The sequence below is a fragment of the Macrobrachium nipponense genome, chromosome 4 (assembly GCF_015104395.2).
Source record: "Macrobrachium nipponense isolate FS-2020 chromosome 4, ASM1510439v2, whole genome shotgun sequence".
In the NCBI taxonomy this organism is placed as follows: Eukaryota; Metazoa; Arthropoda; class Malacostraca; order Decapoda; family Palaemonidae; genus Macrobrachium; species Macrobrachium nipponense.
In genome coordinates, this window is record NC_061100.1 from 79,451,462 (window position 1) to 79,478,507 (window position 27,046).

General features: G+C 44.9%; 1 protein-coding gene across 2 annotated transcripts in view; it reads left to right on the top strand.

Annotated features, from left to right (window-relative positions):
• Positions 1 to 903: 903 nt before the first annotated feature.
• Positions 904 to 27,046, top strand: part of LOC135210969 (uncharacterized) — a 163,381-nt gene continuing 137,238 nt past the window's right edge. Inside the window, exon 1 of one of the 2 annotated variants that reach the window (XM_064243960.1) lies at positions 904 to 1,054. In XM_064243960.1, coding sequence (XP_064100030.1) covers positions 954 to 1,054 — 101 coding nt within the window. In that variant the 5' untranslated portion in view covers positions 904 to 953. The remainder of the gene's footprint in view (positions 1,055 to 27,046) is intronic. The other variant, XM_064243959.1, reaches the window with a different exon arrangement.

Sequence of the window (27,046 nt, forward strand, 5' to 3'; positions counted from 1 at the left end):
AGCGTTAATGATAAGTGAAATGAATAATAAAATTAAACTTATGAATTAAATTACTTAAACTAGTAATAGCCTAATAAGTTCGCGCGTGCGTAATATGTACCTGTCAAAGGTAAGAAGTAAATTACCTCGGAGGTTACCACAGCCACGGCGAAGTTACAGTAAGAGTTACTCATTAGCAAGGCCGGCATCTACATTGTAATAGGAAGTTAACCCTGAACAAAATTGAACGTTCTAACTCCAAGACAACGACAATTTTGGAATACGTCAACGTTAACGTCAACATTTGTGATAAATGCTTTACATTATTGTGTATCTTTGGCCATGTCTAAGGAAAAAGGTAATGTACGGCAATGTCACAAAGTTTTATTAGTGGATCTACTCTTAAATGTAAGTTGTTTTGGGTGTTAAATAATTGTTTTGTTTATTAAATATAAGTAAGATTGAAATTAAAATAAATTCCAATAATAGAAGATATAAAGAGAACATAATAAGAGGAGAATCTGGTATGATAACACTGAAAAACAATGCTGAATAGTATGCTAGACTAGGCACGCTAGAATTAAATGAAAGGAATAGCTTAAATGGGAAGAAACTAAATGCTTGTGCAGTGGAGAAAAAAACTGAAAATTTAAAATATATCTTACAGTTCTTACTCTACTATTAGCATATAATGACATTAGAAAAAGTTATAGATTTCTGGTGCATCAGCTATATCAAGAAAATAGGGAGGAGTTGATTGCTAATATACTTTAATTCACAGATCTACCGAAAGAAGAGACTGAAAATATAACAGAATTTATAAAAGATTTATGGTATTACAAAGACAAAAAACTCAAACAAACACACACAAGGGAGAAATGTTATGAGCAAGGGAGCCGTTTCAGAGGCAAGTCCCCACTACTACTACTGCTAGCAGCTGGCTGTGGAGTGTGGACGTTCAGATGTAAAATAAGATGGGCGGGAGTTACCACGGCGTTCGAAAGGAACTTTCCGAGATTGTGGCCGAGTCTATCACTGCACGAAGCTTGCCCAAGGAACAAGCTGAGAAACTAAGGTGAGTATGTGTGATGCCTTCACATCCAACCAGATTTATGAATCAAAATCACCAAAACTGTAGGAAAAATATATATTTCCAAGGTAAAAGCAGGCGCGCCATCAGAGTAGCCTACCTAGGTAGTTACTAGGCTACTATAGCTGGTTCACTTAAACTCAGTAAGAGCAATCTCGGTCGGGTTTTTCGTCCAAAACTGGGATTTACGGAAGGAAAGTGATAGAGGCCTGGCCCGTCTCTTAAGTGCTTAAGTTACTTAAGCACTATTGACGCAAGCCCATTAATCAGGGGTCATAGTTTACTATTGGTCCACCTCTCCGAGGTCTCCCCCAGGTACCCATTTTTAGAATGGAGCTAACGGATCCTCGGAATGGTTCAACTCGTCCAATCTCCCCGACAGAGGTGGAGATTGTGGACCATTCCGATCCCCCGGGTCAAACCGGGGGATCAAACCGGCGGTTGGATTCACCCCCTTCTGTCCGGTGCCCCACTCCAAGCCAGAGTGGGGCCAACGTCGGTGGCGCCGTAGATGGCATGGACATGCAACTCGAGCTTGTAGGCTCCCCCATTTGTCCTAGGTGTAAGAAGGAGTTCAGGAGCTTCAAAGGCCGTAGGCTACATGAGAGAAAGGCACATCCGGAGGAATTCCATAGTGCTAACATCGAACGCCTTGAAAGAAAAGGGCTGCCCTTCACTATGGAAGAACTCAGGATGATGGCCGCCTACGAAGTGAGAAACCCTAAAACAGTGCATATCAACGTGGCACTGTCCAAGCACGTATTGCCAGAGAGAACGGCAGCTAGCATCTGCTACAAGAGAAAGACAGCTGATTACAGATGTCTTCTCAAGGAGCTGATGGAAGAGAGGGCGGTCCTGCCCACCTCTACTCTGACTGGAGAGACCAATAGTCAGAGTATAAGTGCTCTGACTGGAGAGACCAAGAGTCAGGGTAGGCAGGAATGGAGCCATGATGACCTAGTCACCATGGCTTACTTTGAATTGACCCAAGGTATGGACAAGCACATCAACAAAGAGATCTGTGCCGAGATTTTCCCTAGCCGATCCCTCGCTAGCATAAGAAGTAAGAGAAATACAAGGGAATATCGGGATGTGCTTGCCAGCCTAAAATCGGAAATGGAAGAAAATGACAATGACCTTGTAGGTGACGTCCTGCCAGCGGCTCTGCCGGTGGTCGGGGCGATCACTGAAACCCCAATGATACCACAGGTAGGAGTTCGGACCGAAGCCTTTGCTGACGGGATGAACGACTACCTTACCGAATTTGAACGCAATGGTGTAGTCCTGCTGACTGCGCAAGCAGAAGGCCTTAGGGACCGTGACCACCATACCCGGATGAGACGTAACGGCAGCAGAGAAGCGAGTCCAGTGTCTTCAGAGGGCTCAGTGAGAGAGGAGCCAAGGAGAAGAGAAGGTCTGACTGGTACAGACCTTGATAAGATCAGGAGGGAGGTTTTTGGCGCGAGGCCTCCCAGGAGACGACAGCTAGAGAGAACCGTGGACCCAGTCACTGACAAGAGAGTGAGAAAGAGGAGGCAATATGCGGCAGTCCAGAGAAAATGGTTAAAGAACAGGAGTCGGACTGTCCAAGATGTCATACTGGGAAAGGACCCCCTGGCTGAGCCGACCCTCCCTGAGGGTACGGTCGAGTTTTGGGGTAGCCTTTTTGGCCGAGCCAGTCCGCCAGCTGTGACTGAAGACAATGAACCTGCCCTGGGTAGCATATCCATCGTTGAGCCTGTCTCCTTGGAGGAGGTTCAATGGATGAAGAAGAGCCTAAATCTGAAGTCGGCTCCCGGGCCAGATGGTGTTAAACCAGCTGACCTTAGGAGAGTGCCAGACGCAGAGGTGAAGAGAGTTTATGACTTAATACTCTCTTCACAGATATGCACTCAGGAGTGGGCTCAGGGACGAACAACTCTGCTCCCCAAGGTTGATGACCCGATGTCGCCTGGCCAGTTCAGGCCGATTACCATTACCTCAGTGGTGACAAGAGGATTGCACAAGATTCTTGCAAAGCGGCTTGCCGCCAGGGTCCCCACCTCCGAAAGGCAGAAAGGATTTAAGCCTGAGGATGGTGTGGGAGCCAACCTCTTGTTGCTGCGTGAGATGATCGATGGGGCAAAGTCGGATCTAAACAATCTGTACATTGCCTTCATCGATTTTAAGAAAGCCTTTGACTCTGTAAGCCATCCAGGGCTACTCCATGTCCTGAGAGTGGCAGGACTAGATCAACAGTCTCTGTTGTATCTGGAGAATCTGTATGCGAACTCTAGCACTGAGATTGCAGGAGTCAAGGTTGACGTAACCAGAGGAGTAATGCAGGGAGATCCTCTCTCTCCATTGCTCTTCAATGTGTGCTTGGAGCATGTCTTGAAGCTCCCAGAGGGTGTCGGGGCAACACTCTACGGCGAATTAACCCTCTTACGCCGAAGCCCTAAAAATCAAAACCTCTCCTGTATGCCGGCGCCGGTTTGGAGTGAGCGCGGAACCGGAAAAAATAATTTTTTCAAAAAATCACAGCGCGCTTAGTTTTGAAGATTAAGAGTTCATTTTTGGCTCATTTTTTTTTCATTGCCTGAAGTTTAGTATGCAATCATCAGAAATGAAAAATAATATCATTATCATATGTAAATAATGCGATATATGGTAGCGAAAAAAAAAAATTCATAGATAATTGTATTCAAATCACGCTGTGCAAAAAACGGTCAAAGCTAACGAGTTACTTTTTTTTCGTTGTATTGTACACTAAATTGCAATCATTTTGATATATAATACATAGTAAAACAATAAAAGCAACACCGGAAAAATATTATCACAAAATGATGTACGAATTCGTAACGAGCGGACGTAAAAAAATTTTATTTTCAAAAATTCACCGTAATTCTAAATAATGTTCTAGAGACTTCCAATTTGTTTCAAAATTAAGACAAATGATTGAATATTACGATACTGTAAGAGTTTTAGATTAGAATTGCAGATTTCGACCATTTCGGACGAGTTAAATTTGACCGAATGTCGAAATTTTAATATATATATTTTTTCATATGCACATATTTCGAAGATGGAAAAAGCTACAACCTTCAATTATTTTTTATTGTATTCTTCATGAATTTGCGCACATTTTGATATATGAAACTCTATAAAAAGGCTAATATGAAAAGGAGCAAATATTAGGATAATGCCATGTACGTGTTTCGGAGACTTGCGGCGCGCGGAGTGAAGGTAAATATATTTTTCAAAAATTCACCATAAATCACAATATTGTTTTAGAGACTTCAAATTTGTTTCAAAATGAAGAAAATGACGGAATATTACTAGGCCGTAAGAGTTTTAGCTTACAATTGCGTTTTTCAACTATTTCGGTAGTCAAATTTGACCGAACGTGGTTTTTTTTTCTATTTATCGTGATTTATATGCAAATATTTCGAAAAAAGAGAAAAGCTACAACCTTCAATCATTTTTAGTTGTATTCTACATGAAATTGCGCACATTTTCATATATAAAACTTTATGTAACAGCTAATTTTAAATGGTGCAAACATTTCGACAATCGCACAAAAAAATTCTGATTTTTTCGGAAGAGTTACCGCGCGAACGTAATTTTTTTTTTTTCATAAATTCACCATAAATCGAAATATTGTGCTAGAGACTTCCAAGTCGTTGCAAAATTAAGGTAAATGATTGAATATTACTAGAATATAAGAGTTTTAGCTTACAATTGCGTTTTTCGACCATTTCGGTAGAGTCAAAGTTGACCGAAAGTTGAAATTTTTGCACTTAACGTTATTTATATGAAAATATTTCAAAACTGATAAAAGCTACAACCATGGGTTGTTTTTTGTTGTATTGTGCATGAAATTGCGCACATTTCCATATATAAAACTTTATGTAACGGCAAATTTAAAAGGGTGCAAACATTAGGACAATCGCACGAAAAAATTTATCGGAAGAGTTATCGCACGAACGTAAGGAAAAAGTTTTTTCATAAATTCACCATAAATCGAAATATTGTGCTAGAGACGTCCAATTTGTTGCAAAATGAAGGCAAATGATTGAATATTACTATAAGAATTTTAGCTTACAATTGCGTTTCTCGACCATTTCTGTAGAGTCAAAGTTGACCGAAGGTTGAAATTTTTGCACTTATCGTTATTTATATGAAAATATTTCAAAATTGATAAAAGCTACAATCATGAGTATTTTTTAGTTGTATTGTGCATGAAATTGCGCACATTTTCATATATAATACTTCATGTAAAGGATAATTTAAAATGGTGCAATAATTATGTCAAAGTGACGAAATAATTTCCGAGATGTGTCACTGATACTTTTTAGTGCGATAAGAAAGAAATTCGCGCTTGCGCGCCTGCGTAGCGATTGTAAACAAAACAACGCCTTGATCCGTGAACTCCCAGCATCCCCCAAGGCGCGTGATACAAAAGTTTTCGGCTGGTAGGCCTATAAGTATTTTTCCGCGAATTTTAAAAAAAACTTTTTTGAGCCGACGTATGATACGTCCAATCGGCATACGGGAGACATTTTGACTCGACGTTTAATACGTCCAATCGGCGTAAGAGGGTTAATAAAGTATCTCGCCTTTGCGGATGATATCGTGGTGGTGGCAAGCTCGAGAATTGGATTAACAAGAGCAGTTGAGACGCTTCTGACCGAAGCGAAGAAGTTGGGCCTGGAAGCAGGCATTGATAAGTGTGCTACTGCTGGTATCATGTGTGACCGCAGTAAAAAGGCTTGGTACTGTGATGTCTACAAGTTCTCAGTACTGGGCCAAGAACTCCCAGCCATGAACACGGATGGCTTTTATAAGTACTTGGGAGTTGAGCTTGGCATAGAGAGGCAGGGATGCCCCTCTAAACTGTTGGGGAGGCTGAAGGCGGAATTGGTAAACCTTCAGCGAGCTCCGCTCAAACCCCAGCAGAAGTTCTGGGGACTTAAAGTGGTGCTACTACCTCGCTTCCTCCATGCAACTGTCCATGGCCGCCTTAAGGGATACCATCTACAGGCTATGGACAGGGAAGTGAGGAAGTTTGTAAGAAACGCACTCCATCTTCCCAAGGATACCCCAATTGCTGGCTTCCATGCCAGTGTTGGGGAGGGAGGATTGGGTGTCTATAATTTCGCTAAGCGAACACCTATAGCGATTTATCGTATGTTGAACAGACTTTCGAAAGCATCGGAAGATCTTGTTGCCAGGGCAGCCAGTGAGAGATTAAAGGCTGTCCAGGTGCCCCCAGCTCAAGACTGGGGGCCCAAGTTATATGAGTCTGTTGACGGAGTCGGACTCCAAGAAGCCTCTGACTCCTTGGAGCCAAAGTGGTTAGACTCTGGTACGCGTCTCCTGAAAGGGGGTACCTACTGTAATGCCGTGAAGCTTCGTTTGGGGGTCTTAACAACTCCCTCTCGAAGTTCTCGGGGTAGAGACAGAAGCAGCCGATGTGATCTCGGTTGTGGTGCCCCGGGTACACTGCATCACATAATGCAGGTGTGCCCACAAGTGCAGCCGTGGCGGATCAGGAGGCACGACAGAGTACTAGACTACGTGAAGAAGAAGGCTGAGGAGTCCGGCTATAAGACAGTGAAAGAGCCACGCGTCTCTACCAATGCTGGATTGCGAATACCAGATCTCATTGCATGGAATGAGATCGGATCCAGCGTCATTGATGCCCAAATTGTTTCTGATAGCAATGTGAAGCGTATGGACTACTTTCACAAGTTGAAAAAGTCCAAGTACGACACATTGCCTATCAAGCAATTTGGAGAAGAACTGACCTCCAGGGAGCCGGTAATAGAGACCATAACGGCGAACTGGAGGGGTGTCATCTCTGCCGACACTGTGAATCTATTAAGGCGCTTGGGTATGTCAAGGCGAGAGATAGACCTGCTCTCAGTTAAGATCCTAGAGGGCGGGCTATCGATATACTCAAACTATATGGGCATGAGTGGAGCTGGCATGCTTTGAGTTGGATTGTTTTAGTGCATAGAATCGATTAGATCTGGAAAGCCCCGTGGTGCATACAAAGAACTAAGCTATGTGCCTGTGGTGAGATAGAAGGGCGTTCAAAATTGTCAACATCAGGATCCAGGGCGTCCTAATTACGAGCATGTTGGTAACCCTACAAGCTTTAGGGAAAAGAGTCCGCATGATGAGTCGAGGCAGCCTATATTTAGGTGTACCTGGGTACTCTGAGGACGATAACATAGATTCTTGGGTGAGCCCTATGCCTACGAGACGTTTGTTTGGCAGACGCTGATTGGCCGGTAGCTGCCCACTTCCCGGTACCAGCCAGTCAGCGGCCGCCGAACAAACGTCTCATAGGCATACGGCTCATCCAAAAATCTACCTTACCTAAGTGAACCAGCTAGTATAGTAGGTACCTAGCTAGTTGTAGGTAGGCTAGTAGAATTGCCGTTTTCAGGCTCTGTAGTAGCTTTTCTCGTGCTTTAGACAGCTACCCATAGTAGTATAGGTATTCACATCAGCTGTGCATTTGATGTCTAAGCCAGTCTTACGACACTCCTGATTGGCTGTTGATTAAGCCAATGATAAGGCTGGAAACACTCTCAGTGGATCCAAGAATACAATTACATATTTAAACATAGCTACCATTCAAAAGACTGAAGTTTCATGAACATAATGTGATACCTACCTACTAGGCTATATAGGGTAAAAAACCGCATGGTACAGGGGTGGACCATGTATGATCAATGTGTACAACCCCAAAAAAAGTACATTATAACGCGTCCTGACATCGGAGATGGGCATCAGACGCGACTTGTTGTTGGTGAGAAAAGGAGCTAAAGACCTCTACTCTGGTGTCAGGACGCGTTATAATGTACTTTTCTTGGGGTTGTACACATTGATCGTACATGGTCCACCCCTGTACCATGCGGTTTTTTACCCTAGTATGAAAGAAACATGCAAATAGCTAAGCATGTGAGGTCTTCGTAAAATGTGTTTTCAAGGCAGTTTTTAAATCCAATATGGCGTCCACCGAGTGAGGTGCCATTTGTAACTGGCATGGATCTCGCGTCCTTCCCAGCCTTCCTAGTGCTCATTTGAACAGTATTGGCATAGGGTAAACAACCGAGTGGACTGGCCAACTCACTGACTACCAAGGTTTTGGCCACCCTCCGAAAAAGTACCTAGGCTAGCCTAATACCCTAAATACTATAAATATATACATCGAAAAGATGGAAAAGACACTTTTAGTAAAAGAGAAAGAAGCCCAGGAGGAGGCAGACTGTTCCAAGAAACAGAAGCCTACTCGGAGCCAGCGATAGCCGATGAAGAGCAAGAGCCGGGATGCTGGGCCGGAATAATAATAATAGCCCTAAATACCAAATAAGAGATATGGTAGGAGGGCTAAACAAGCTAAAACTCGATGTAAAAGATAATGAACGTAATATAGTAAGCCCATAAGTATAAGAAGTCCCAGTATGGAGGACCGGGAATTCTTAACGAGGCAGCATGGCGCCACCACGAGACAACCGGGGAACCGTATATGACCTATTTAAGAGGAAAATACTGGTACCCGGAAGATAAAATTGTGGTAAAACATTACTTATGAGTTACTTAACTTAGCCGTTGCAATAGCAGAGCGTTCCATGTTAGATGAAAAGGATAAATCCCGGAATTAGCACAGCACAAGGAAAAAATGCGTCTTGACGCTAGCGCTAAAAATTAAGGATGTCCGCTAGGGGCGCTGCTGTCCGTGGCGTCCTCTAGTAGTAGTAGTAGCGACTGCATCGCCCGTTGGTATCAGCTCTCTCTTGTGGGGATTCTGATTGGAAGTTCTAATTGGTGATTGTCTCGTGGTAGTGTTCCCCACTCGCCCCTATTACCATACCGACACTTCTTTTTAAGAGTGAGCGAGTCAGTTTTACTGACATTTTCTTAATTTTGTTTTTCTCTGGTAATTTTAGATTAATTTTACCTAGAAAGAATGATATTAAGGATCCTTTCATAGGGCGACACGAGCCAATCACCCAGAAATAGATTTTTCCTTCGTCAAAATCCCTTTAACATGTCCTGACACCGGAGATGTTCATCAGTCATGAGTTGTTGGTGGTGGGAACAGGAGCTCAAGACCTATACTTTCCTTTCAAAGTAAGTATTTTCTCCAAAGTTAGAAATGAAGACCATATTTTAAGATTTAAACAGAGGTTAATGAAAAGGGTGGCCAACACAGTGCCCACAACCCCAAAACGCTTTAGAATGTTTTACTTACAACTCCAAATATTTAGAAGATTGATGCCATCTCGATGTTTGCGGAGTCGCATGTGTCAACAAACTTCCCATTTCCTGTGCAAAATCCACATACCACTTGTACCCATAGACGCTGGGGCACTTTCATCACAACAATCGTTACCCCGACCTCTAACCAGCACTTATGCGTACTTATTCAAGGGGACTATGGCATTCTTTGCGGCGTTTTGCACTCTTCAGTTGTTTATCAGTGTTGTCAATTGGTATGTGTTTACCCTCCAAACTGGGTATAAGACTTAGGCAAAACCGGGGAAATAGGGTAAAACATCACAGCAGGCCAAACAGGCCACCTACAATCGAACGCTTGCCACCCTCCGAAAAAGTACATTATAACGCGTCCTGACACCGGAGATGGGCATCAGTCGCGACTTGTTGTTGGTGAGAAACGGAGCTAAAGACCTCTACTCTCCTTTCGATGTAAGTATTTTCTCCAAAGTTAGAAATTAAGGCCAAATTTTAAGATTTAAACAGAGGGTACTGAAAATGGCGCCCACGGCAGCGGAAATCTCACCAAAACGCTTTAGAAATTTTTACTTACAACTAAAAATGTTTCGAAGATTGACGCCATCTCGATGTTTACGGAGTCGCTTGTGTCAACAAACTTTCCATTTCCTGTGATAAATCCCCCCGTCCTTACACCACTTGTACCCACAGACGCTGGAGCAGCTTTTATCACAACAATCGAAACACGATTTCTTCACCAACAAGAAGCCAGGAGTAAACAGCTGTTTTGGTAGAAGATGACGAGAAGCGTGCTCTTAGCTAATTTTTAAATAAGTAGTAAAACATCAATATTTTACATATTTATGATGATTAATTTGAAAATATTCGTTATTGAAAAAGTAACTCGACTCAGACTCAAATTTAAGTAATTATTTTTCTGAATTAGAACGTTCTTTTAAGTTCTGTATTATGACGTCACGACATCTTGACTTTCGTACCTATTGTAAATAATTGTTATACTCAACTGTCATTGCAGAACAGTTTACCAGTTATTCATGCAGATTGTTATCAGCTATACATGTAATTGTTATAATCGTAATGCGCATATATATCTTTATTATTTACTTTTTGGATATATGAAGATATTTTACTGCTGGATTATCGCCGTAGTGTGACGCATCCGTTTTCGGTCCATGGCCTCTGTCTGTTTTCGCACCATAAGAAATTATGAGGCCGAATTTGCAATGACCAGAAAGTCGTTAAAAGAGGAAAGTTAGCATTGAGGGGCATATGTTTTGACTGAGAAAAATACAAATTTATTCAATAGCTAGCTTGTAAAAAATACTTGGTTATAAAAACTTGATTGACAACTAAGCAGCATGTCAACTATGGGTTTCAGAGACAGTGCAAGCACGTTTTTGGGCAATACCTATTTCTGTAACTGAACACTCGTAACAGAACGAGATTTTGCTATAGTGCATTACACAGTGCCGTAATTTATAAGGGTATCGTGAATCACTAATCGTAAAGAATAACGACACTTGTCCTTGTACCAAGAGACAAAAACTCCATTATGCAGAAATGGATAAGAACCACGTGTATAAAGTTCCACCAACCCTCTCCCCCCCCCCCCCCCCCACCCCCCCCCCCCCCCCCCTCCACCGCCATCCCTTTTCTTCTTCGTTCCTCCGCCTTCCTTTCTCTCTCTCTCTCTCTCTCTGTTGCCATTCGGTATGTGTTGACCCTCCAAACTGGGTATAAGACTACACACAAAACGTTGAAATTGGTGAAATTAGGCTATGTATTGGAAGTATATATACATAAATATTAAAGCAATTTTATCATTATTGCATTACTATGACAACTAGAATTCATGGAAACAGTTTATAATAATGGAACGGCGTATGTGTGAAGCCTCCACTAATGTGGCAACGATGATTTTGCCATTCTTATCATGCAAACATTAAAGCATGCAACATACAGGTTACATTTATTTCTGGCATACGATTATTAAAGAAATTCAAAATACTAATAAAGACTGAAATCAATGAAAAGTGCTAGCAAAAACAAAAAAGCAAAAAAAAAAAAAAAAAAAACGTAGTCGTTCCTCTGCACTTTTCCGTATTCGTTCCTCTATGGTTATCGGCAGCCAGATGTACGAAAACGTTAGAAACATTTGATTTTATCTACTTTAGAAATATCTGTAATTTTTCGGGGTAATTTGGTTGTAAAAAAGGGATAATATACATGAATTAAATCAAAATTTTTAAATAACAAAGTAAATTTAAACTAAATAACGAGTAAAGTAAACAGTTTAGGGAATAAAACTTTGCGGTTTCGTCGTCTGTCGTCATCTGCTGTTCGTAATTGTGTTTATGGCGCGCGCGCTTAGAAACCAGGAACAGCAACGGGTTTAAAGTGCAATGTGGAGTGAACTGAGACCAAAATGTGTATAATAACAATCAAATAAGCACTATGGAGTTTCAGTTGTGATGGCAGTAAGGATAAAAACCGCCGATTACGAGGTAAGAATGAATTCAGTTCAAACCATAACCCCGGGAATAACAAGTTTCATACTTTCACTAATATAGGCAACAAAATGTTGTTTTATTGTGCTGATTACAACTGCAATCTTGAGTAAGATCAATAAACGTTACATACATACGCTAACATTGTTCAAATGAGTGCTGGGAAGGCTGGGGAAAGATGGTGGCCGTCACTGATGAGAACCGTCCATGCAAAACGTAGCCGCCATATTGGATTTCAAAACTGCCTTGAAAACATATTTTACGAAGAGCTCACATGCTTATTTTAGTTCGTATGGGGCTTTCATATATCACAATATGTTGACGAAACTTCAGTCTTTTAAATGGTATGCTTAGAGTTGCAATTGTATTCATGTTTCACCAATTAAATATCGAGTGAATAAGACCCGTCCACCGTGATGAGGGTTGGCCTGTAGTGATATTCTACCCTAAGTGAAATTAGCATATCTGTTTGTAGTATAAATGCATATTGCAGTAGTTTTATCATTACTGCATTACTATGACAACTAGAATTCATGGAAACAGTTTGTAAATGCATCGGTGTATGTGTGAAGCTCCACTATATTGGATGGGTCTTTTTGCCGTAGTCTGCTCGTACTTCAGAAATATCTGTAATTTTTGGGGGTTAATTTGGTTGCAAAAAAGGAATAATAGACATGAATTAAATAAACATTTTGAAGTAAAGTTAAACTAAATAATGAGCAAAGTAAACAATTAAGGTAATAAAGCTTTGCACCTCGTAAAGAGTGTACTAGTCGTCTGCTGCTTGTAACTGTGTTTGCGGAGTGAGTGCTTAGGAACTAGGAACAGCAACGTGGTTCAAGTGCAATGCGGAGTGAATTAAGACCAAAATGTGTATAATTACAATCAAATAAGCTCTGTGGAGTTTCAGTTGTGATGGCAGTAAGGATAAAACCACCAATTACAAGGTAAAAATGAATTCAGTTCAAACCATGACCCTGGGAATAACAAGTTTCATACTCTCACTAATATAGGCAACAAAATGTTGTTTTATTGTGCTGATTACAACTGCAATCATGAGTAAGATCAAATTTCATTATTGCCAATTTAGTGAAGCTTCACACATACGCTGATGCATTTACAAACTGTTTCCATGAATTCTAGTTGTCACAGTAATGTAATAATTAGAAAATTGCTCTAATATGTATATATACTGCAAATAGATACACTAATTTCACTTATTTCCACAGCTTTGTGTAAGTCTTATACCCAGTTTGGAGGGTAAACACATACCAATTGGCAACACTGACAAACAAAGAAGAGCGCAAACAACGCCGTAGGTACTGTTCAAAGCAAAACTGTTGATATCTAAGTCAGGAATCTAGTTACTTTTTCAACAATTAATATTTTCAAATTAATAATCATGAATATGTAAAATATTCATGCATTTCATGACCTTATACTGTTGATTAGCTATTTATTTAAATAATTATCTAGTGTACAGTTTTTCTTTCTACCGAAAAATCATCAGTTTCCTTGGAAGCCAGGCGGACATCTTCATTGTGCACGATTGTTGCGAAGAAAGTGTCCCAGCGTCTATGGGTACAAGTGGTGTGCGGATTTAGCACACAGAATGGAAAGTTTATTGACACGAGTGACTCCACAAACATCGAGATGGTGTGAATCTTCTAAATATTCGGTGTTGTGAATAAAAATTTCAAGAGCGTCATGGAGGCATGTTTGCACTAGACTTTCATTAACCTCTGTTTAATCTTAAAATATGACCTTGATTTCTAACTTTGGAGAAAATACTTAGAAAAGAGAGTAGAGGTCTTGAGCTCTTGCTCTCACCACCGATGACTCATGACTGATGCCTATCTCTGGTGTCAGGATGTGTTAAAGTACTTTTTCGGAGGGTGGATCCACACAGTCAAAACTGGATTAGCTAGTCCAGTCGGTTGTTTCCCCTAGTAGTACTAGGTAGGCTACCATACTCCATTTTTTTCCATCTGTCCACCCACCTGTGGTGCTTTTGCATGTTAACACTGCGTCTCCGGGCTTTAAATAGTTATGCTGTGTGTAAGTTTTAGGTAAATAAAGGATATCTGGGTGTACATGTGCAACTGAAAAGTGTTTTAATAATTTACTGTATGCGAATTCCACCGTTAATATTCGAAATAGGATATTGTTATTATTGTTGAATGTAAGCTGCCTTTTTATTGTTGTGTCTTACTGAACAATTATACAGCCGTGATTTCCACGAGCGGCAGGAGACTAAATTCAAATTTGGCGCGTAGGCGTCGCCAACACTGGTGGTGATGACGTCATCTCCCTCCACTCGCTGTCAGAACCAGGTACAACTGCCCAGGTGAATAATTCTTTTCCTGTCTGCGTCTGGTGAACATTGGTGGTCGGTGCGGTTGGATGACTTTGCTTCGCTTTTTTCTAGTGGATTTGATCTTCGGAATTGGTGAAGTACTCTTATTTGGCATTGTTGTTAATTTGTATTTTGTTCATGACACTTATCTGCCAGATATATATATAGCTGTATTCTCTGAAGTCCGACAGAATTTCAAAACTCCCGGCACACGCAGTGGTCAGCCAGGTGGTTAGTACCCATTCCCGTTGCTTGGAGGCGGGTGTCAGGAACCATTCCCATCTTCTATTCAGATTTTTCTCTGTTGCCGGTAATGTAAACACCTGTTTTCATTACCACTGCCTAGGATTTTGGAAACTTCATTGCTGCTTAAGTATCTTGGTTGTTTTCTTTTTGATTTATTAACTTGGATTTGCGGCTAGGCATACGCTATCATAAATTTATTTAATTTTCATTTTCTTGACATAAGACGTCTGAATCTAGTTAGGCTAGTTTCAGACTTTGTTGTCTGCAAAGGGGTTAGGTGAGAATAACGAATCTTTCGAAAGATTCTCTAATATACACGACGTGTACATAATTCTTGTTAAAACATCAATGTAATAGGGTGATATTTGACTGATTCCGAGATGAATGATTCGTATGTACGCAAATTAGAGCGTAATAGAATTAGGAGGTTTGTCCTCCAAGATCAGTAAACAGAAGTCAGGGTAATAAACCTACTGAACCTCCTGTAAACTTTATTTTGCCTAACCTTCCGGTATGGCCTACGGGCCTAGAGAGAATTGTCTGTGAGAGGTAATGTCCTTTCTGTTATGGTGGATTATATCAGTAATTGGAATCTAAAGTGCTCGCTCTTCAATCAGTGTTGTGAGTGTAGTGATGTTGATTTAGTGCCCCTAGTGTTGTGGAGGGGGCGTCAGATCGGCTCTATAACGCCTCTAGGTTTAGACCTCTGTCGGACTCCCAGGGCCAGGAGGGGCGAAGTCGAAAACCGAAGGAGGGTTACGGAGACACCCCCCCGATCCGGCGCCCCTTCGGCAGGCCTGAGGACGCATCCCAGGCTGCCAAAGATCGTGCACGTGCACGAATCATGAAGAATTGCTTCTCTTCCTCCAAGACGTCCTCACCTCAACGTGGGTGGGGCTCTCGGAAGGCCTCTCCAATCGAGAGCGGTAAGGAGGACGTGAGATGTCGCACAGGCGGCCATCGTCTTTCTCGCCCTCTTAGGAGAGGTCTTACGGAAGAGGACGCTTCATCAGGAGATCGAGAGCGTCCTCCGCCTCGATTTAGGCTTCTCGTCCTCTGAGGCGTCCTCCCCACACGGGTTGGAGCTCTCAGAAGGACTCGCGCCCTTTAAACAGAAGCTTATAGAGGAGGACGCTTCACGTCCTCTCTCTCTATTGTCATGCGATTGCGATCGCAGCCTTAACAGTTTGATGACTTTCCAACGCAAGAAGGAAATAGGACGTCATCGGAGCAGGACGCTTTTGAGCCCCCAGATTGCTCTAGCATTGTTACTGTGAGAAGGAGGAGTCCCCTCGTCTTCTCACAGAATCAGTCCTTCTCGGTGGGCCTAAGTTCGCCAAGAGAAGGGCAGAACACAGTTGCCGCAGGAAGGATTCCAGGTCTGTCAAGCAGGCAGTCTCTTTTTCCTCGCTCGTCGCCTTCTACAATTTCGCACCCGAACGCACAGGCGTTATATTGAGTGCGTTTCGGGAAGTGTCAATGAGCGTGACGAAGACGCAAGATGTCGCACAGGCGGCCGTCGTCTTTGTCAGGAGTTGTGAATGTCCATAAAACTAGTCCTGACGAAGATCACACTCTGCTTAGGACGCTAGCGCACTTCATGAGCGCCGTCCCTCACAAGGACGCCTCTCAAGTTATGGAGGAGTAATGATAGTTTATATTTGACAACATCTCCAAAGGTTGTGTGAGAGAGAGAGAGAGAGAGAGAGAGAGAGAGAGAGAGAGAGAGAGAGAGAGAGAGAGAGAGATTGGTGGAAGAATGAATGGGAGTGGTTAAATGGCGGCCAGAAGCATGCCTGTTGTGGCGCTTTGTAGGGAGTCAATGGAAGTCTGTTACGAGAGTCGTAAGCAGTGAGACATCTGGTCAAGTCAGTGTCAGTTTTGGCAGCAGTTATCCTTTGGTGTTTCGTTGTTTGGGTGTTATTTGATAGATTTTGGGGTTGTGAAGTTGTTGTGCATGTGTCTGTCTGGTTGTGATGAGGTTAAGAAGGTTGGTGGTGCATTTTCGGTGTCTGTTAGTGGTGGTTGGGGCAGTGTTGGTTTTGGCGGGTTGTTGTGCTTCTGTGAGTTGTGTGGTTGTCGTGTTCTTTCAGGTGGTTGGTGTTCGTTTGCAGTGATTTGTTGGGTTATTGAGTTTTTGTGGGGTTGTGGGTCTCGGGGGGGTTGGTTTGTGCTTGGTTGTCGGCGGTGGTTGTGTCGGCTAGCCTATAGCCTATATCCAGTGGACAGCACAGCCTAGCCCTGAGTAGCAGAAGCCAGAGGTGAGTACCTGTTTGTGTTTTTTGTTCTGTATGTAGGTATGGGTCAATTGTCCTGCTGTATTTTGTAGTGTTAAGTGGAAAGTGTGATTGAGGGTGGGTTTGATAGCCAGACAGGTTAAGTTTATGTGGGGAGGTTACTTGTTTTTTGTGATCCCGCCACAAAGTTACTTGTGTTGACGCTTTTGGGTCCGCCGTGTCATGTCAGGAAGCTCTCCATGTCGCTTCTCTTGATGTTCGAAGGAGGCCTTTGTTCCGATACGTAATACAAACCATCGGTCCTTTAACAATAGGAAGTAGTTAGCGGCAGCTGGAACGGTCGTAAGCTTCAAACTAGGGGAGAACGGTAGTTAACTGCTTGTCCGACAGTCGCGCGGAGGTGAACAAATCACTTTTGCTTTCGGCCGCGGGTGTGAAGGACGTGTTCGTCATCGCTCTCTGCCCGCTTCATCGTCGTATGCTTTGTTTATATTGTGTTTTCTACTAATGGTTTGTTTAACTTGAAAATGAAATTGTAAGTACACTGTTTTCATTTTCATTACTTAATTATGAACCAACATGGAGCTATCGCCGTAGATGCGGCGATTTCCTCTCTTTTCATGAATTGAACCCTTGAATTATGTCTCGGTGCCGAGGGCGGGCGCGCTCGCGCCGAGTCATGTATTTTGGGCGAAAGTGTGTAATTGAAAAATGTAAGTACTCTTTTCATTATATTTTTGCCCTGTGCGTTCGTTGCCGAGAGGGTGATTGCGCTCGGCACGAGCCTCTTATTTTGTATGATAGAATACAATGAAAGTGGATTCGCAATTGCAGTATTCTTTTCATTTTCATTTATTTATTTGCATAAATTTTAATTTGGATCAATTTTCGCTCTTACCCGGGAATTGATCCTTACGATTATTTTCTGTGAAAGTGAAATCGCAAGTGCAGTATTCTGTTTCATTTTCATATTTATTTTTATGATAGCATCATATTATTATGGATCAAGTTTCCGCTCTTACCCGGGAATTGATCTTTTCCCCTTTTAAGTTCTATGAAGTGAATCGCAAGTGCAGTATTCTGTTTCATTTTCATATTATTCTTTTCACTGCTGTGCGGGGTAAGGGGAAGACGAAGGTCTCGCCAGGAAGTCGTCGGAAAGCTCTCCCGCGACTCCCTTGGTATCCGATTCTTCGTCTTCTTTCCTGCCCCCCGCTCAGCTTTCTCGTTGTATTTTGTATTTGGGGTCTTCCTTGCGTTCAGGGTGGGGCATGTCTCCCCCCCGTGCGTGAGGGAACCCCTCTTACTAATCTATCTGTACTACCGCAGGTGCTACAGGTAGTGCTCGAGTTACGATAATTCGTTTTACGATAATCCGATGTTACGATGGGGTTAGCAATTAATACTTAAAAAAAAAAAAAAAAAAAAAAAAGTTGAAAATGCGTATTTTTAAATTTCGCGCACAGCGAGCGCTGGCAGCAGCGTACTACGCTGTACGATATGTTGGCCCGAGAGCAAGAGGCTGGCGTAGGTACAGCGGCAATGAGTTCGACCTCACTTGCGCTCGTTTTGAACCAAGAAACATTAGGTCGGTGTTCGTTTGTGATTTGAGAGTTTTTTTAAGTACCGAAAATTAAAACAAAAAAACTATGTCTGCCAAACAACCAAATAGGTGTCCTGCTGGTAGTGCAAAAAAGAAGAGGCAATCCATCACTTTGGGAGCAGAAACTGAAAATAATAAACCAGCGTGAAGCGGGAAAGGCAGTCATGGTTATCGCACGTGACGAACGTTTATCGCAATCGACGGTATCCACCATCCTCAAGGACAAGAAACGCGTAATGGATGCTGTAAAGGCATCTGCTTCAGTTCATTCAACGGTTATATCAAAGAAGAGGATAGGGCCTTTGGAAGAAATGGAGCAATTACTGGTCACGTGGATGGAGGATCAAATACAAAAGCGTATGCCGCTCACCCTCTTAACCATTCAGACAAAGGCGCGCATGCTTTTTGAAGAGCTGAAGAAGAATTATGATGATAACCACAACAAAAGTTTTGCAGCAAGTGCTGGATGGTTTCGTCGTTTCAAGAACCGCCATAATTTTCACAGTGTTGAAAATTAGCGGTGAAGCAGCAAGCGCTGATGCCGACGGGGCCGCTAAATTTAAGGATGTTTTAAAACGAGATCGTCGTTAATGAAGGCTACTTGCCAGAGCAAATCTTTAATGTTGACGAAACCGGACTTTATTGGAAACGTATGCCACAACGGTCCTACATCCACAAAGAAGCAACGGTGATGCCCGGGTTTAAGGCATACAAGGATCGATTGACTCTTCTGCTTGGGGGAAATGTGGCTGGGTATAAACTTAAGCCCTTTATGATTTATCACTCAGAAAATCCAAGGGCTTTAAAAACATCGACAAGCAGACACTTCCTGTGCATTACCGTCATAATAAAAAAGCTTGGATGACTGCAATATTGTTCGAGGACTGGTTCGTTCATTGCTTCATTCCGGAAGTGAAAGATTATTGTAGAAAAAATAACATCCCCTTCAAAATTCAAAATTCTGATTCTCGACAATGCTCCTGGCCACCCTCAGCACATCGAGATAGTATTAACGAGAATGTAAAAGTTGTGTTTCTGGCCACCAAACACAACTTCTCTCATACAACCCATGGATCAGGGTGCTGTGGCTACGTTCAAGGCGTATTATCTTCGGAACACGTTTGCGCAGGCTGTTCAGGCTACGGATAACGAGAAGAAAGATCTCAGAACTTTCTGGAAAGAATTTAGTGTTCTTAACTCCATTATGAACATTGGAAGGGCGTGGAAGGAGGTAAAGAAAGAGTGTATGAATGGGGTCTGGAAAAATCTGCTGAAAGTGTATGTGAACTCGTTAAAGGTTTCGATCAGAATGAAGAAGAAGTGGAAATCAATAAAAAGATCTTGATACTTGGGAAAAGTTTAGATTTAGAAATTGACGAGGAAGATATCCAGAACTTATAGATGTGCAAGATGTAGAGCTAACGGCAGAGGATTTAATTGCACTTGCAGAAGAGAAAAAAAAAAGCAGAAGAGGAAGAAGAAATAAAAGAGCCGGAGCGAACGTTTACGACTAAAAAACTGGCAGAGGCGTTTGCTTTATTTGATCAAGGACTGAAAATTTTAAGTGAAATGGATGGGGACGAGGAACGGTTTGCCAAAGTTCAGAGGGCTCATCAAGACAGTGTTGCATGTTACCGATTAATTTATGAAGAACGAAAAAAACGCACTGTGCAACCTACAATGGATTTTTTCTTCAAGAGAACGACTCCAGTGCATTCCGCTTACCCCACCCCAGCCCTACCCCCTCACTTGAGACTCGATCCTGTACGTCTCGGAACAGTTGTTTCCTCGAGACACCTGAACTTACAGAAGAAGAAATTTTATCTGAGGAGAGCGAATTGATGATCCTGCTGCTTTATCATCATCCTCCTCTTCCGATCTTTAGTTATAGTAGCCATGAACAGCCTGACACCGATCACGTATGCCGACAACTGACCGAATCTTGGTGAGTACCCTTTACGCTACAGTCTGATCCTTGTTCTTATTATTAAGTTTCTTTTTATACTTAATTATCATAAGTCAATCTGCATTGAAACACCCGAACTAGCTGAATTAATAATTACTATCCTTATATGTATAGGTATACTGTGTAGTGTAGGCTAATCTTCCATATATGTGTATATAGCCTAGCCTATATGGTACTGATTAACTTAGTGTAGGCTAGGCTATATCCGAGATACGATTTTCTCAACTTACGATGGGTTTTTCGGAACCTAACCCCATCGTAAGTAGGAGAATACCTGTACATCCGTGGGAGACGACCTTGGACAGGTATGGACCACCGCGGCGGCAGGGTGTGCCTAGCATCCACGGGCTGCTGCAGCGTCTAGCGAGGTCTGGGCGGTCTCCACTACTACCTCCACGGCCGCTTATGCTGCTCCCCCCCGCCTGGTCTACACTCCCCATGCTGTGTCGGTGACGCCGTCTGCCGCTACTAGGGCCGGTCGCCGCCGTACCGAGGGGGGGTATGCCGCCGCCGCCTGTGTTCTTCATGTTGCCTGCCCAGACTTCTGCTGTTCCAGCAGCTCGCCCCTGGACCGGCTGCCAGTACCCAGGTTCCCGCTGGCTGCCGATGATTCTACGAGGCGATGGCTGGGCCTGCCGTACCTGCCGCTGATGTGGTTCCCGCTGCTGGCTTGGCTGTCCCTTCTGGGTCTACCACTGCCGCTGTTCCTGCGCTCCTGAGCTGGTTGCTGTACCTGTTGCTCCTGGTTCCTGCGCCTGTCCATGCTGGTCCTGCCCATGGTGTATCTTCCCCAGTCCCAGGTCCTTCCGGACAGGTGCAGTCGGGCCGTGTTGCTTCGGCAATAGCCCCAGCTCCGGCCTGGATGGAGGACCTGACGACTGTCCTGCGTGAGCTGACGAGGAAGAGGAAGAAGAAGAGGAAGGTGTCATCTTCGTCTTCATCGTCTGCTGCTGCCTCTTCCCCTTCGACTTCTAAGGCCCATAAGCCGAAGAAGAAGAAGGCTGCCTTCCCCCCTAAGAAGTCTCCTTCGGGAGCGGGGCCCGTCTCCCCTTCCGTAAGGAAGAGATAGACGGGAACCAGAGGAGTACCGGTTAGCGCTGGTACTTCCTCGCCTGGTGCTAGCGGCGATGCCGCTACGCCAGGTTCCGGCTTGGTCTTTCGTTCGCGAGAGATCCCGAGTGTACGCTCTCCCTCTGGAGACCGTGCAGCCAAAGTTTCGGCGCCAGAGTTCGCTCGGCGCCAAGACCGCGGCACGGAGCAGAAGGCTGGTGAGAGCCACTCAGGTGACTCTCGCCAGGCCAGCGGCCGCTCTTGCAGCGACCAGCTGGTAACCCGGTTTTCCCCCCTAAGAAGGCTCTAAGGGCTTGTTCCACTCCCGTGGGACGGGGGGGTTCTTCTGCCGGTCCTCCTGCTCTTTTGGGAACAGGACCCGTCTCCCCTTCCGCAAGGAAGAAGACGGGGACCAGAGGCGTACTGACTACCACCGGTATTTCCTCGCCTGGTGTTTGCGGCGCTGCCGCTACGCCAGGTTCTGGCTCGGTCTCTCGTTCGCGAGAAGTTCCGAGTATACGATCTCCCGCGGGAGAGCGTATAGCCAAATTTTGGCGCCAGAGTTCGCTCGGCGCCAGGACCGTGGCACGGAGCAGAAGCTGGTGAGAGCCGCTCATAAGACTCTCGCCAGGCCAGCGGCCGCTTACGCAGCGACCAGCTGGTAACCCTGGTAGACGTGACTGTCTGACCAGCCACGGGCTGAGGCTGGGAAGAGGTTCCCCCCTCTCGATCGTTGGTGCCAGCTTCGGCTGGTACCAGCGGTATGACGTGCTGCGAGGACACGCACCGGTCTCACCACGACAGTGGTCTCTGCAGGTCTCCTGACCGCCGCTCCCACAGGGACCGGGCGGATAGGGGGACCAGCAGCACTCCTCTGCACACGAGATCGGGGCCGCTGTTCTCGGTCCAGCAGTTTCCCTGGGAAACGGCTCGACTAGGCCTGCAAGTTGGCGATCGCCTGCAGCCCTCCAAGCCCGCTGGTTCTGCCAGCGAGCGAAAGAGGAGCGTGCCATGTCTTCCTCTCCCGTGCCTGCAACTTCCTCGATTTGCACCAGGAAGAGCAAGGCACAGCGGGGTGATCGTGAGGGGCATGCCCCGCACGATCCCGTCACGACGCCGTGAGTACCAGGTACGATCTTCGGACCGACCAGGACGTACGCGCAAGTGGCAGGAGGAATCCGAGAAGGGTCTATCGCAGTTCCTCCTTCTTAAGGGGGAGGTTCTCGGAATGCTCTTGTTCGAGGGGCTTGACGGTCCTACTCTGCAAGATGCTATGACTTCCGAGATCCAGAGGAATTTTGTCGAGGTTATGGCGCTGATTCGTCAGCGCAACGACCTCGGGGAAGGATCGCCGCTCCCACCAGCAGAGCCCACGTCTCGGCTCGAGTCGTTTTGGGGCCTGAGAGGGAACTCAAACCGACGGTGGGTCTGCCGCGATCAGAGCTTGCCGATTCTGTCTTGAACCAGAGTCTCTCGTCTCTGGATAAGAAGGCTCTCTCAGATCTGGCCGGTCGAACAAGCTACTTCCACCTCCTCTACTGCGACAGCGGCGTTTCTACGTGTCTTCGGACACCGTATTTAAATACCCCTCCGGTCCTCCTGAGAGGTTTCGATCTCGATGAGGACTGGAATGAGTCGGAAGACGGTATCGGCTCTCTCCTGTCAGGTGTCGATCAGCCCCACCCAGATGACGTTCACAGTGGCGACAGACCCTTACCTACAGGGCGAGTTCGTAACCCTCCTCGGGAAAACGTTTTCTCCTGACGATACTTTTTCCCAGACTCTGAGCGGCGATGGCTGCTCCTACTCTTCTCCAACTGCTAGTTCCACTGGGAAGGCGAGCGAGTATCCAATTCCTCCCCCATTCCCTCTCTCCTTACGGCTATGAGGGAAGGGAAGGGATCCTACAGAGATTTCTCTGTAGGATCCCACGTTGGGGACTGCGCTACCGTGGGGACCTTCGGGCCCTACCTGACGTAAGCCCCGGTTGTTGAGGAGGGATCCTGCCCCATCCTCGATTTCTACGGGAATCGAGAGGACCACCAGCCGATATCGTTTGACGAATTCGGTGGGGGTTTCGCAGAGTGCTTAGAATTCTACGGAATTTCTAGCGCATTCAGAGTGTTCGAGTTTTTTACGATCTCCAAACACTTAGGCGAGACCACGGTCCAAAGTGAGCGAGACGAGAATCCCCGATAATTGTTACACGATAATCGGGAACCTCGCCTATGCTCGAATTCCTGGAATTTCTAGCATTAGGAAGAAGACTGCTGCTGAAAGAAGACTATCTCACAGTAGGCGACCAACCTGGAATAGAGAAGAACGGACGGGAACATCCAGTTTGGCTTGAACTATCGTCTTCGTTATTCTGTTCACCATTGAAGCTTTCCTTCGAGGAAGACTTCTCCTTCACTCTCTTTGATAGAGATCAAAGGTGGTCGATCTCCAATCCTTATTTTGTTTTCTTGAAGGAAAAGAATTTAGGATGGAGATCGTTGTTCAGAATCCTACAAATATACTACGTATATTAACCTCGCGACAGCAGTTGAATTGTCCGAGGGGTAGGCGCATATCCTAGTTACTCTACGGATTGCGACATAGACGAGGAGTATTCTAATTGAACTGCAACTCGGGGTTGCCTGCAACCTCCCAGGAGTTTCCAGTTTAAATTTTATATACTTATGGTTTTGTCACGACAACACCATTTCACTTGTATTACCGAAATTCGTTTCGCCTAAATATAATTTGCTCGAGCATATCTTTTTATGCTCGGTGGTTATAGACGAACGAATTCCTTCGTGGAAGGATCACTTGGCAACTTTTTTTTTTTCCCAAAGGATGACGAAGTCGGCGACAGCTACTGCGTATTGAATTGCCCGAGGCAATTCAGTACCAGCTGCCGCTTCGAGATGCACGGTTGGTTATGTCTTTCTCCCCTGCTTTGACTGAATACCAACCGTATCTCTGCCCAACAATCACGGACTAAAGTCTCTGATTAATGGGGATTCTCTCATACATGAATGACCATCTACTGCTGTGACGCTCGAATTCATCGCCTTCAGTATTGCGAGAATTTACAACAGAGATATCTCTTCGACTTTCATTTTTCTGTTTACCGCACGGTAACAGAATTCTGTAATGGTCTCTTGCTGCATCGCACTGCGATAATGCGAATGATTTTTGCGGAATCTGAGTTTGTCCTCAAAATATCTCTTATTCGGAGGTGTGCAATTATTCATTGTTCACCCCGGATTAGCAGATGTATTGAAAGACATCGCCTACTCCCACACCTGCCAGCTCTACTTCCAAACGTTCAGCCCATGAGAAGCAGTTCTTCAGGCGGCTCTCCCCTGTGTTTTCATTACTGAAGAACGCCCCGCTTTCATTGCAACTACGATTTCTCACCGGACAGCAATGAAATAGCGGTTAGCGTTTTCAGTCATTTGTAAGCACAGGTTCTGAATCTTGAGAATCCTTCTCTCGATTCGTCTGTGAAGACGGTTGCATTCAATATCTACCTTCGTCTTCAATGGCACATAGTGTTGTTTCTCCTTAGCTGAGATTCAACAACTATGAGAATGTTTTGCCTTCAGGGACCTCGGTCTCTAGAAGGCAATTGACTTTTGCCTGTTGGGCACTTGCCTTAAGAGAATCATCACCTCGCCGTCCGGCATTGGTGACAAACAAATACATTATTTGTTTGGTCTCTCGGCATAACCCTTTAAAGGCGAAGGTCACGTGACTTACTCGGATGCTTGGACAACTTGCCTCACTTCCGATACCGAACCAGTCAGTCGGCAGATGTCAGAGCGCCCGAGTCAGTTACGAACTACGCTGTGGACTTAGTTCGGTTGTTACAGAGCAATCATTACTTCGTCTTAATAGCTTGTCACAGTACCCATACCATTGACACCCACCATGGAGTGTCGGTGTCCTATCCACTACCGAGAACTTCGCTGCATGGGGATAGGAGGATGCGAGACTCTTCGTGGCAAACTGACAGACCAGTATGGGTACTGGACATCACCGAAGTCGAGAAGAGGGATAGGTCATGCGGCTATTCCCTTCTTTTCCTCTGAGGAAACTGCATGACTTTTCCTGCGAAGTCAAGCATCCAGGGGATGGGGATCTGTGACGCTCTATTTCGTACCGAACTTCGTAGCGAAGACTCAGAACCCTTCGGTCCCTGACGATCGGTTCGAGTCGTTCACAATCCCCTCCCTAATGGACTTCACCGCCTTCGATGTGAAGGAGATGCTGCTTTGTCCGCAAGAACTTCTCCGTGGCGCAGGTACTAAAGGCAGGGGTCTGGTCCAACCAGACCACATGCACCTCCTTCTACCTTCGGGATATTGCCCACAGGTCCTTGGATCTTTTTCCTTGGGACCCGTGGTGGCTGCTCAACACGTTGTGTAGCGAACCCAGACCCTTGCAGGCTGAACAGCATCGAATCCTGGTGTGACCGTAAGAATGGATGAGTGAATGAGAGTGTGACTGGCTCCTCTTCCCATCTTTTTCTTTTCCTCTACCTGTGGGTAGAGGGACACGGTCATCACCCTGCTGGATAAGGACGAGATGCAGGTGAGCTACTCAACAGAGCCCCATCCTATCCCTTTCACTAGGGATAGGAGCGTATATCCACCACTTCCTCCAACAAGGGGGAGGAAGTGGATGCCAGCTTGAGACAAACCCATACTTTATGTTGCCTCTTGCAAACAGGAACAAGTTCTTGCTTGCTGGTACGAAGAGATACGCTTGCCTCTCTCTTAGTACTCGGCCCAGAGGTCTGACCATTGATCCTGCGGTGCACACCCCGATCAATCGGACAGAGGCTTGGATCCCTCCCTCGCTCTTACGACCAGGGAGGCATTCCAGGGATGGACGAACACCAGTCTGTTCATCAAAGACTCAGATTCCTCCCACCAAGAAGTGAGTCTTCCTGTTGTTAAAGGACCGATGGTTTGTAGTATGTATCGGAACAAATGACAATTTGTCGAAAATTGCATTTTTCCTAACTATACAAACCTGAGGTCCTTTACATATAGTCCCTCCTCATGCCACCCCTCACTCTGCGTATTTTGCATGGGCCAAAAGCAAAAGTGATTTGTTTACTGTCGGACAAGCAGTTAACTACCGTTCTCCCCTTGTTCGAAGCTTACGATCGTTCCAGCTGCCGCTAGCTACTTCCTATTGTTAAAGTGTTCATTTGCCTTACAAAGACGCAAGATGTCGCACAGGCGGCCGTCGCCTTTGTCAGGAGGTAAAGAAGGTCTTTAGGCTCGTCTGAACGACGATCGCCGTACATCTTTTCTTCTCGCGCATTTCAGAATGAAGGCAATCGATGCAGCTCTCCATAACGCCCCTAAGGTGACCTTTCAGGATGCTTAGTGTTTTATGCATTCAGGACGCTCAGCAAGAACCTTGCTAAGATGCCGTTCAAAACACACTGCGTTCTTTACACTAATAGGCTAGGCAGCAAACTCGCGAAGACGCCTTTCAAGACGCTCAAAGGAAAGATGTTATTCAGAAAGCTCGGTGTTCAATGGACCAAGGATCAGAACGCTTGCGAGGAAGCTTTTAAAGACGCTCAAAAGGATGTTATGCAGGACGCTCGGCGTTCTAGACATCAGGATGCTTGGCAGGACCCTCAAGAATACTCCTTTCAGGATGCTTGCCGTTCTATGCAATCAGGACGCTCGGCAAGCCCCTCGCGAGGATGCCTTTCGGAACGCTCGGCGTTCCTTTTTTGAACGCGTTTCTGG